This window comes from Vitis vinifera, chromosome 6 (assembly GCF_030704535.1).
Source record: "Vitis vinifera cultivar Pinot Noir 40024 chromosome 6, ASM3070453v1".
Classification (NCBI taxonomy): Eukaryota; Viridiplantae; Streptophyta; class Magnoliopsida; order Vitales; family Vitaceae; genus Vitis; species Vitis vinifera.
The window spans coordinates 2,844,165-2,857,149 of record NC_081810.1 but is presented as its reverse complement, the minus strand read 5'-3'; the positions used below and the strand labels follow the sequence as shown (position 1 = coordinate 2,857,149).

Genomic DNA, 12,985 nt, shown 5'->3' with positions numbered 1-12,985 from the left:
AATTATATTTTTATATACTATTTCAAACTTTTTTATTTAATTATTTCATTCTTCTATATAAAAATTAAATAATTTAAAAATGTACAAGTTTATTAATAATTTTAATTATATTTAACTTTCTTTCCTATTTTTCATAGGAAAGCCAAATATGCGAAAATAATTTTTCTCAACATTTTTTTTCTTTCCCTTATACTTTCCACGAAAAAATTCAAATAATGTTTGCCATTTTTTTTTTTAGAAAAGATAATAAGAAATTTGACCAACAAATTTTAATAATTTTTAGAAAAATTTTGTCAGAGAACTTTTAGAAAAATTTAATAAATTCACTAACAATTTTTTTGAATTTTTTAAAAATAATTAAATATAAATTGCTTTACAGAAATAAAATTTTTATTTAAAAATAATCTATAATGTATGTATAATGTCATTATTAAAAGCCAACTTTAAATTAATAAATATTTGATTAAACTTAAAAATATAAAAATTTATAAAAATATTTAAACTAAACTAAAAATAACCTACTTATACAAAAAAAAAAAAAATCAAATATTTAAACAAAATTAAATTTTATCAAGAATTGAATAATATATATTTGAATAATTATGTACATATTCATGAATTAACAAGTACTTGATTAAACCTAAAAATTTAAACATTTAAAAAATCTTAAAATTAAACAAATACATAATCTACAACCAAAAAATTTAATAAAACATTAAATACAAAATTATAAAAAAAATATTTTTTTAGATTTATTTTATTTATATTAGGATTCAAATAAATTTAATTTTATTAATGTTAAATAAAATTAAAAATACAAACAAACAAATATTTTATAAAATCTATTTAATATTCATGTTTATCTAAATTTTTATTCTTTCAGTTTTTTTTTTTTTTTTCACATACAAGATAAGAAATATGGGATATGCCTCGTACTCTTAAACATTGATCTCAAAACCCATATTTCTCATCTTGCAATTAAAGTAACTAGAATTTCTCACTTTAACTATGCTAGAATATCTGGCTTTGTCATTGGGAAACAACTATAACACTATGTTTGGTTCTCTATTAAGGAAAGAAAAAAAAAAGTTAAGAAAAATTATTTTCTCATATTTGATTTCAACATGGAAAATAAGAAAAAAAAAATAAGTATAGTTAAAATTAATTATAAATTTATATATTTTTAAATTATTTAATCTTTATATGGAAGAAACAAAATAAATAAAATAAGTTTAAAGTAGCATATAAAATAATTTATTGATTTTAAATTTATTTTTTATTTCTTTTTCACTTTTCTTCTCTATTTTCTTACCATCACATTTTCTCTCATATTTTCTAAGAACCAAAAATTTCTTGAAAAACTATTTTCTATATTTGAATTTTTAAATAAAGTTTTGTACCTTAAAAGTTATGTTTGATTTTCGAAAAATATTAAGGAAAGAAAAAAAATGTTAAGGAAAATGATTTTATCATTTTTTGTTGTCTTATATAAAATAATATATAATTAATTAAAAATTTATATATTTTTAAATTATTTAATCTTTATATGGGAAAGTAAAAATAAGTGAAATAGGTTTAAAGTGACATGTAAAAATAATTTATTAATTTTAAATCTATTTTTATTTTTTCTCGCTTTTTATTTTCTTCCATTTGTCCTTTATGTTGTCTTTTCCTCGTGTTTTCCCTTACATTTTCCAAACCAAACATAGCCTAAATGATGGAAAATTGTTATTAAGAACCAATCAAGCTATGAGTTTCTCTTTCTACTTAAGCTGAATATTGTGTTATTTCTTGATTATATGAAAGATTATGAATGGAGTAGTAAACTAAGAGGATTGAGAAGAGGTCATTGCCCTGTATTTCTTAGCCCGGCTCCAGCTCTGTCTATGAGCCCGTAATGGTTGGAGATGATCTTTGAAGCCGGAGTTCATCGGCACACAGGCCCAATAAAAACCATCCCCTAAAAAGGTCCTTTAAAATATGGTATATTCAAGTTCAACCCCTTAAAAAATTGACGATTGTGTAAAATCTTGTCATATTCTTTATTTTGGTTTATAGACTAGTTCTTGGGTCTGGGGCCTGACTTGGGCTAGGAATCAAATTCCAAACTTGGGCTAAGCCCGGCCCAAGCCTTGCCCAAATCTTATCAGAATCAAAGTCAAGAGGGTCGGGCCCTCCTGTTTACATCCTAAAAATGGAGAAAGGTATCCTCATTCAAGAAGAGGGAAAGAGACAGCATCCCTTCCAGTATACACAAAATTGGAAAGAGTTTCATACATAAAAGAGATGAGCTATCAGTTTACATTCATACAAACCCTCCTCAAATTTCCCCGGTCTTTTGATATTTGCAAAGAAGAATGTCGAGTGTGCCAATAGAAGCCTCTAAATCTGTACTGTATTTGCAAAGAAGAATATTGCGCAAGTCCATAGAAACCTCTAAACCCGCACTGTTAACCATTGAGTTGCTTCTTGCAATTTACCTTATTGAATTTATCAAATGCATTGCTAAATTTATAAAATGCGAATCTTGAAGTGTTCAAGGATATCTTAGTGTCATAGTAAAAAATGGCATCCTCTTCATCACAGAAGATGACATCCTCTTTAACACAAGCCAAATGGTAGATCGACATCTTGTGCCATCCACAATTGTATCGATTTATACTGCTCAATTGTCATTTATAAACAAAAGAGTAGTATTTCACCATTAATCCTCGTATGATGACAATTGATTATGACTCATCTTAAAGCGAATCGAAATGCATTCCTTATAAACACATATCTCCGAGCGTCTTTGCTGCTAAATGGTACTTCTTTCAACTATACATAATCAGAATGAAAGTTGTAGTACCCATGATTGATGCAACTGTTTCACATGCTCTCAACACTCCTAGTTAAATGCAAAGGCATGTTTAACGCACTTAATATTGGAAAATTTGCATTACCCGCTTGCTTAGACCACCCATTCGGCTCGGTTATATTTCCCAAGACCCTCCATTCCAATCATGAAATAATATCCAAACCATTTCTCCAACTCAATCTCCTTGGACATAACTGGATCTAGCCTCCCTGTGATCCCTATCACCACCCAATGACCCAACTTAAGATGAAAAACCAAGTGAGATCTAAAGGTGAAAAGAAGCTGCATACCTGATTTTGTTCTTGAAACCAGATCTACAACTTAAAAGAGTGGCAAAATCTTGAATATCAGCCTTTCTCCTCCTGCATCTAAGGGCATGGTCCCTGTTGAGCTACTCTAAATCTAGGGTTTTGAAACCATAGATCCACCCAATTTATTGAAGAGGAAAAGGGGATAGCAGCTTATTGATCAGAACTTCTGCAGCAATTGAGGGCATCACTTGGGCATTTCCCCTTGGAAACACAAGGTCAAAGAAGGGAAAGCCCAAGACAGATATAGAGAAAAAGGGGGATTGGTGGGTTGTCAGGAAAAATGAACCCTAATTTGGGAGTATTTAAAGAGCAACCAAGGGCCCTAGGTTTCACCATGATGCAAGCAAGCACATGGGCACTGATGCATTCTTACATTTCCCACTTGATATCTTCACACACACACACCCAAGACTTTAGACCTCACACTTTGAATAAAGTGCATAGGCGTGAGTTTTACTTCCAGACCATGCTTCCCACATCCTCTTTTTTATTATTAAATTATTAAAAAAAATAAAAATTTAAACCTAGTAGTTCACCAACTTCGATGAATAAGTCATTTTCCTTTGGTGTTATCATAGCAAACTATGTAGTCTTAACCATTTAAGCTAGAACCATGCGTTAAACCAATTTGATACATTACTAAAGCTGTCAATAATGGAAAGACCCCTTGATCAGGCCAAAGTCCCTTTTTTGGTTAAGGTGAGTGTGATCTGACCAAACCACAAATTGTATATTTATTATTTGTAGTGCTATTCTGGGTCAATTTATGAGAAAGAAATTAACGAGTAGACAGCCCACAACATAAAAAGAAAGGAGAAAGGAGAATTTGATTCCTTCTTTGCTCAATATATGGTTTGTCAGATTGATGCTTTGTTTGCTGAGTCAAAAAGTTGAAAATGAAGATAAATAAAGCTAAAACATTTCACTATCTTTAGACTATGTTTAAGGCATTGGAATCAGATGGATTGAAGGGTTATGTTTCCATGTTTTTGCATGCTTTGGCTTTGGCCTTTATGGCCTAGGGCTTCAAGGGAGCTCTGATCAACAAATGCATTGAAGGGTCGAACGATATTTCTAAGCACACCAATCCGAAAAGACGGGATTTGAAGGCCTAAACCATTAATCCTCAACCATGCTGAATAAGACCAATGAAAAAGAAACAAAATATGGAATACCCAAATACTCAATAAGTCAAGATTCTCCACTGCAACGCACATGGCATAGCAAGACAGTGGTCCATGGTGAGGAGATTTCATGGAAACCAAACAGGCCAAATATTGTGATTTCATAAAGGGGTGGGCCAACACAACTTGGAAACCCCCCATGAACATTTATTTGAAAATAGACATAGCAATGGTGTCCCGATAAGATGACGAGGCTTCAAGCTTCAGAACGGCGAGTGATAGGGTTCAATGCAACGGGAGGCCCTGCAGTGCGGGGCCACACCTTGGCCTTCCTGTCAGTTTCTTCCCACCACACTTCATCCTTAACAGTTTTGGGACTTGATCCTGGTTGTTTTAAATAATAATAATAATAAATCAGTCATTTACACACGATCGGAGCATTCAAATTTTGAATGTTTGAAATTAAATCACCCAAACTCACCTCCAAACAGCTTACGATCAGAAATAGCAGAGTCGAATGCATAGGCCAAAGCAAAGGCTCCAACAACAGAGCCAATGATGTACTTGGTTGCCATGTTCTATCTAAAATATATATATAGAGATATAGAGAGAATCAAGGAAACTCACATTTGTTGAAAGATTTGGGGAGGCTTTGATGGGTCGGACGAACGTTGTCGGTCTGCGTGGCCAATTGTAGGGTGAGTATATTAGGGAGCTGGGATCTAGTGTAGGCGACAACTGTAGGATTGATGTAGTAACTAATAGTCTCGCAACACGTGTACACCTAATGGGTTATTTTGGTCCATTTGGATTCTGTTCATGCCTTGCTGCCAAATCCCTTTAAAGGGATTTAATTAATTAGGCTTTTTTTTTATTAATATATTTATTCCTATTTTGTAAAAATGTTTTCATTATGCCTCGCTGGTGAAATTCACCTAATGAGAAAAAAAATTGCCCAATTTCAATTCAAGAAAATAGAAAATAAGAATGAATTTCTTCTAAATTTGGAAAAAGAAAAAACTGAAGATGGAGAAAAGATAAATTTCATTCATTTTTTCTGATTTGAGTAAATACACTTATGTTTTATTTAATTTATGAAAAATATTAGAAAAAATAATTTTTTCATATTTATTTTTATAAAAAAAAATCAAATATAATTAAAATTAATTAGAAATTTATATATTTTTAAATTATATAATTTTTATATATAAAATAAATAAATAAATAAATGAATTTAAGATTGGAAATGAAAATAATTGATTGATTTTAAATTTATTTTTTATTTTCATTTAATTTTTTTCTTCTATTTTTCTTTTTTATTTTTTTCTCAACATTTTTGGGAATCAAATATAACTTTAATTATTTTAAATTAAATGACAAAATAAATAAAATTAATCCTTCTGAAAAAAAAAAAGAATTTCATTAAAACAAATCCTTTCTAAAAATACTCCCCTTCCATCATAAATGATCTAATAAATACCATCACACGTCTCTTTACTTTAACTTCCAACATCAAAATTCATATGAGGCTCCATCCCACATACCCAAATTATAATGAAATTAAATTTAAAAATGAAAATTTTAAATTTACATTTTTCTCATTAATTCTTCCGATCAAATTTATCATTGGATAATACTTTTGTTCTTTGATATGGATCTTCTTCCATTTTCCGTAAAACCATTATAGTAATTTTAATTTCTTAAGTACTCTTACTAAATTATTTTAATAATTAATTTATTTTTGTATTATTTGCTTTTAATTTAACAAATTTGTTAATATTTTAAAATTTGAATGAGACCCATTGGTGGGATCATTTGAACCTTTTTTGTATTATTTGCTTTTAATTGAAACAAATTTTCTAATATTTTTTAAATTGAAGGAAACCCATTAATATTTTAAATTAATTTTTTTTTAAAAATTCATATTTTTTTGCTATAAACGGAATATAAACTTCATTTTAAGGTACATTTAAAGTGATCACCACCAATGAAGTGCATGTCACGATCAACATACCCGACATGCACCGCCATTCTTGTTGCCGTGATTACTTACCCATATCTTTTGGATGGGACCCGACCACCTAATCAGATGAAAAAATAGTGACCCCACAAACCATTCATATTCAACTTCTGCACAGCAGACCTGTAGAATAATGTTTCAAACTTTCTCAAGAGTTAGAATAGTTTTGGATTTAGCTTGCCCTGTTTTGGAAGGGCAAAAACCTATGACATCGACTCCCATTGAAGGGCAAGCTAGAAATTAGATCAAAGGAAAATTGTCCCTCTAAGAAGTCTCACTGTCTCACACAGTTGATACAGTTGGAAAAGAAAATATATACAGCATTTGGTTTCCTCACTGAATTCAGGGTATGAGAATCTCACTCTGCCTCTTCCTCTGAAGGTTTACCTTGTCTTGGAAGGCTCAGGGCAATGCAAAGGGAAAATCGCCTTACTATTCTGCCTTAGCATTGGAGCCAAATTACCAATTTCCCGAAACGGTGACCGTCTTGGAGGCAGAAGAGCAGCACTGGGTGTGTATGTTTTTCTCCTGCCTTCACTCAACACCTGCTCCTTCTGCATGGTGCTGTTGCTGTTAGCCTGGTGATTTTCCTTCATATGACAGACTAACAACCGTTTATCCGTCTCATTTTGTGCGGTGGTCCTTGTTGCTTCTTTGTTTTGCTCCTTCCTTAAGTTGTTGATCTCCTCGCTGAGTATGAATACTTGTGCTTGTAGCTCGTTTGCCTTGTCATTAGAAGAGAGTGCTTTCTGCTTCCATTCTTCCACCTAGTGAAAAGCGACATTACACCTTCAGTGATACAGCTTGTTAGAGAATAAAATAATACAAAAGGCATGGTGTAAGCAAGTCTAAGGAACTATCCTCTCTCCCAAACTTGTAATCAACAGAAGAAAAGGCCCAACAAAGTTAACCATCAAAGTGATAAAATATACAGGTTTCTGAGGCTTGTTTTATGAAGTTGGAAGCTCTATCCATTCTTACATCTCTTGCACCTTTTACATCGCTTTAGCCTTTAAAAGCAGGACCTGGAAAGGTAAAATTTTCCGAGAAACAGACAGCACAAGGGTGGTGATACTAAATGTTTGTTTCATTAGAGTTTAGGTGTTATGGTCCAATATGAACATTAGATGACAACAGAAGCAAGCAAGGCAGCTCCTTCTGATAGCAAACTAGCCTAGCTATCAATAAGCTAAATTCAAGATCTGCATTCAGAGGAAAACAACATAGAGCAATTGGGTATAATGTGTTTGTATGAAAGTCTTACATCAGAATGCAGGTATTGGATTAGACATTCAGAATCAAGAGCTCGATCTTCCCAAAAGTCCCGAGAAGCATTCAGTTCTTCCATCTCCTCCCTCACCTGCTCCAGCATTTCTTGCATTTGAGACCACTGCTCTGTCTCTGTTCTAACTTGCTCCATAATCCTCCGAACTATAACCTTGCAACGTCCTGAGCACCCATGCTCTTCATGAGACACAGTCTCCTGCAGAAGCAATTCTTTCAATTCTAAAATCGTTCTCTAGCAATTATGCATAGCTATCCTAATACATCAATAAAAAGAGCAGTGTAGAGTGTAGGAATAATTAACAAGTTAGGAATAAGGTCTTTACCTGATGTGGTTTCGGTACTGGGGAAGAAGAAGAATCAGGTGCTTCGATTCGCCTAGATGTGGAAGCAGAACTGGCAATAGAACAATTTTCTGTAGAGAGCATTGACCCATACTCCTCCTTCATTCTCTCTAACAAGACCCCCCTTGACAATCCCTCCATTTTCCTTCTCAGAATCTCCACCTGCACAGTCTTTCCAAATCAAAATTACGCATTTCCACATAGACCATATGATGAAAAAAAGGAATGAAATAATTTTCTTCTTTGCTAAGACCAACAATTTGGGATTCCAATTCCTTTTCTTTCTTTCTTTCTTTCTTTTTTTCTCCTTCACTCATGAAAAACTAATTCAGACATAAAATATGGGATTCCAAAGTTTATTTATTTGCACTAGTTTTCTTAGCAATTAAATGGAGGGTAAAAGAATTCAAGAGCATCCATGAACCGACAGATGGATGCAATGAAATAAATCAAACAAGCAACCCATTTGAATCTTCTAATACGATATTTCCCCAGCGAAATTTGAGTTTTTTGGTGTCCATATAGCTTTTCTCCCTCAGTTGGTAAACAAATAGAGGGTAAAGAGATCTTACATCCATGAATTTATTGCATCTGCGATTTGAAACTGAACTCTTGCCAACACTGCAACTAGTGTTAATTGACAAGCTTGCTTCAGCAATCTCTTGAATCTCCTTTACACACTTATCTGATATACCACCAAGCTTCTCTAGCCGTCTCTGCAGAAGAGATGTCTGTTTATCAAAATTACTACATTTCTTAACCTCAAAATCCTTTGCATCTGAGCTCCTCTGCAACTTCTCTAATTTCTCCGCCAAATCCTCAATTTCTTCCTCCAATACTGTGCTCACACTCTTTCCTTCACAAATCTTCTTTTTCCCCTGCAAATCACCACAAAATTATTTATTTGAGATGAACTCGATAGTCATTGAAATTTGCCAAAGAACATCGCAGAGCTAATAGACTGAGAAGGAAAGTAATAGAAAATGCAGAAATAAAACACTGAACGAAGCCAAGTAGCTACGATCAACTAAATTGAATTTTGAGCTTCATCAAATCCCAAATTTTTTCAATTTTCTTTTCCAACTTTTTCTGAGCAGGAAAATGGAGCTTATGACATTGAAAAGGTACAAGAGAATGAAATTTGGAAGCAATTGAGTCAGAAAATAAACAGAGTATAGGCTTGGGCGGTTTTCTAGGTTCCATAGTGAAAATCAAAGATCCAAATTTCCGAGCCTGAACTGAGAGTAACAGATGTAGCGTCCATGTCCAAGCAGTAGCAACATAAATTGGATTAAACAAAAAACACTGGAATGTAATCTGTTTAAAACAAAATTGATCGATTAATTGGAATAATTGAGATTGGAGAATCCTCTGTTTGGATTCTGAGAAAAGCACAGGAAAAAAAAGGATAAACTATAAGTGCAGGTTATTGTATTCTGAGAGCCATAAATAATAAATCAAACTATAATTTGTTGCATTTTCTGAGCAAACATTCCAAAGGATATTAATAGACAACTAAGTAAAAGGAGATACAGAAACCAACAGACAGAACTGATAAATAAAGCAGTTAAAACCAGGTAGATAACTATACTCTCTGGTTGGTTGCCGAGAAAACCAAGGAAAAGAAAAAAAACTTGTTCCGTCTGGTTCTGTTGTTTGTGTTTAAAAGAAAATATAATTCAAAAGTTTAAACTTTCTTTCTTTCTGCCCTGACGTTTCGCAGCAGCCCAACTCAACTCAAGTCAGTCAACCAAGCCGAATAGTCCAAAATAGAGAAAATTCACCGACCCAAAATTTCTCACGTTTCTCTACACTTTCTCAGGAACCAAACAGAGCCGATTGAGCCAGACAAAGAGAGAGAAAAAGAAGAAGAAGAAGAAGAAGAAGAAGAAGAAGAAAGGAAACTAACAGAAATGATAGTCTGAACAGCGGACCGCAGAGCGCTCTCCATGTGAACCCTACTCTTCTCCAACTTCTTCACCGCAACCTCCCTCTCCATCCTCAGAAAATTGCACTCCGCCCTCAGTATCTCCGCTTCCACTCTCCACCTCTCCTCCTCCGCCTCCGCCACCGCAACAACCTCCTCCTCTTCTTCCCCCTCCTCAACTCTCTCTCTCCTCTCACATCCAGAATCAAACACCACAATGGGAACAGTCTTGGAGAAGGCTCGCTCCTGATGGAAAAGCGTCTCGAGCTTGGCCCTGCGACAGCTGCGGCGGAGGAGGAAGTCGGCGGCGGGAGGCTTGGGGGGCCTGCGGCGGTGGCGGTGGGGGAGGTTGAGGATTCTAGGGCTGGGAGTTGGCGGTGATGGATGCCATTTGAGTCTTCTGGTTGCTGTTGACATGTCTTCAGTCTCTCTCTCCTCTCCTGGTTGTTACTTGCTCTGCAGTTGCTCTTGCTGTTATATGTAAGAGAGATACCACTTTTTGGTTTTTAAATTCAGTTTGAAATGTGAGTTTTTGGACCTTAGTGACTTTTTTTGTACCAAAATTCTATCTTTTTCTTCTTCTTTTTTTCCTTTTTTTTTAAATTAAAAAAATAATAAAATCATTTAAATTTGGATTATTTATTTGGTGAAGAACGATGAAAAGGATCCATTGAAAAGAATTCATAATTTAGCCATCACTCTTGTTTATTAGTTAGGCTTTGAATAATTTTTCCTCACTATTTAGATGACAATTTTGCGAAAGATAACACTAGAAACATCCTTTTGAAAATCAAATCATAATTATCTTATTTTCATATGTATATTTCAATTATATATTACACAAATGATGAGGTTTTCAAAACTGTATTTTTCGATGTTTTTAGTAAAAATATTTTATCTCCAAATATTTTTAAGAGAATTATCTAACGTTTGATGGTATTTTTATTTAAAGTATTTACTATGAAAGTATTTTTTTCGATAGTATTTTTTAGAAAAATCAACTATCAAGTATTTATTCAAAAAATATTATAAGTAATTTTTTTTATATTTTTCAAAATACTTTTAAAATTTTACCACACATTATTTATTTTTTTTCAAAAACACTTTTTGGACCAAAAGCCCTTCTCGGAATAACTACCAAATTGACCCGAAGTATTTTTTTAGAAAACACTACAAATAATTTTCTACTACTACAAGTGATTTTTCAGATTTTAAAATGTGTTTCATAAATTTTTTAAACACTTTTTATTTTTATTTTTTTTAAATATTATTTATACCGAAAACATTTCTTAAAATCATTACCAAACGAAGTTGAAATGTTTCTTCAGAAAACACTACAACTAATTTTTTTCAACACTACAAATAATTTTTCATATTTTTAAAAATATTTCTTAAATATAACCAAACACCCAATTTCTTTTCAAAAACATTTTTTAAATTAAAAATACTTTTACAAATCACTACCAGGCGCTTAAGAAGTTGGAAAAGGAAATTCATGTAAAAGTTTGATTTATATTTTAAATCTAATAGAAGTTGGTTTTTTTTAATTATTTCATGCAAATCATAAACAAACACAAGGCATATAATTATATTTAATTTTATATAAAGAAAAAAATAATACCCATGAAAGAAAAAAAAAATTAATAATAAAGAATATTGGAAAAAGTAGCAGAAGCAAGGCAAGAGGCGGGAGAGAGAGGGAGCTGCAGCCTGAAAAAGGAAGAAACAACTGAAGTGAAAAGAATAGGCGTGCAACCTCGTTTTCTTCACCCAACAGTGATTTCAAATCAAAAACTAATTATTTTATTATTATTTATTTGTACCTTGTCTTTTTTTGGAATTACCCATTTCCCCATTTCTTTTCTTTATTGTTTTTTTCTGCTCCATTTGTCCCTCCCGTTCAAATCATTAACCCAACTTGGTGAAATAACACCACCTTTATCACATGATTAGAATCCAATTTCAAAAAAATTATGACCGTTAAGTAAAAAAAAAGTACGTGATTAGACAAAAATATTTTTAATAAATTTAATTAAAATTTAAAATTGTAGAGTAATTAATGTTAGCAACAAGTGGTTGGTGATGGCACAAGTAGGTGCAAATTGCCCTGAGGCTTTTAAATTTGAACTTCCTTGAGATAAGTTCTAATAATAATAATAAATTCTCACATCAATTTCTTTGTATTAAAAATTGGCCCACATGTTTATAATCCTAAGTAAAAAATTCACTTATGGTATAGAGTTTGGAGAGCAAAGTCAATTTATACATCAAGGGTGTTATTTGAGTGAGTTAGTTTGATTCGAGTCTAAACCAATGAATTTAAATTTAACTGAGTTTTAAAAAATGAGACTGAGTGTGATTATGATAAATTAGTTTGATTCGAATTTATATCGATTCATCTGAATTTAACTCAAAGTTTAAAAAATAAGATTGAAAGTGATTTACGTGAATTTGTTTGATTCAAATGTAAATCAATAAATTTGAATTTAACTCGAGTTTTAAAAAATGGGAATGAGTGTTTTTTTGGGTGAGTGAGTTTAATTCGAATTTGAATCGATTAATTTGAATTTAATTCAAGTTTTAAAAAATGAAATTGAGTTATACTTACATCAATCACATCAAATTAGATATCAAGTTGAATTAGATTGGAATTGTAGTGTTTTCACTTGAGAAGTGTTTTTAATAAAAATATTTTTTTAAAGTATTTTTTATTATAATTATCTATCAAGTATTGTTTTTAGAAAATATTATAAGTAACTTTGTATATTTTTTAAATTTTATCAATTTTTTTTTTCCAGAAACACTTTTGGATTAAAAAGGTTCTGTAAAATCGACGTGGAACAAACTCTTGAAAAAAATTAGTCAATAAATTTTATTGTTATTTTAATTTGTAAAAGTGTGAGGAATTGTAATGGAGGCAAAGGCTAGTAAATGGAATCACACGGAGAGCGAGGAAGTATGAGTTATCTCCAACTCAACTTTGGTTCCTCCTCAATTAATGTAACGGTGCGTGCCGTTGAAGCTCTTCTTACTTATAATAATTTAAATTCACATTGTAGACTCTCATTTATTCTCAACATCCCAAATCTTCATTTATGTATAATTCTCTACCAAAATT

At 32.0% G+C, this 12,985-nt stretch overlaps 1 protein-coding gene and 1 long non-coding RNA gene across 2 annotated transcripts; both read right to left on the bottom strand.

Moving 5' to 3' along the window:
* Positions 1-2,018: 2,018 nt before the first annotated feature.
* LOC104879579 (uncharacterized) lies at positions 2,019-3,554 on the bottom strand. The gene is made up of 2 exons (XR_786012.3): positions 3,148-3,554; positions 2,019-3,075 (listed from the first exon to the last, which is right to left on the bottom strand). It is a non-coding gene; the product is annotated as an uncharacterized LOC104879579 (long non-coding RNA).
* Positions 3,555-6,436: 2,882 nt separating this feature from the next.
* LOC100267248 (uncharacterized) lies at positions 6,437-10,352 on the bottom strand. The gene is made up of 5 exons (XM_002282624.5): positions 9,850-10,352; positions 8,513-8,818; positions 7,923-8,102; positions 7,577-7,795; positions 6,437-7,079 (listed from the first exon to the last, which is right to left on the bottom strand). Exons 1-5 carry the CDS (start codon positions 10,282-10,284, stop codon positions 6,696-6,698), a joined length of 1,524 nt encoding a protein of 507 aa, XP_002282660.2. The 5' UTR covers positions 10,285-10,352; the 3' UTR covers positions 6,437-6,695.
* Positions 10,353-12,985: the final 2,633 nt, after the last annotated feature.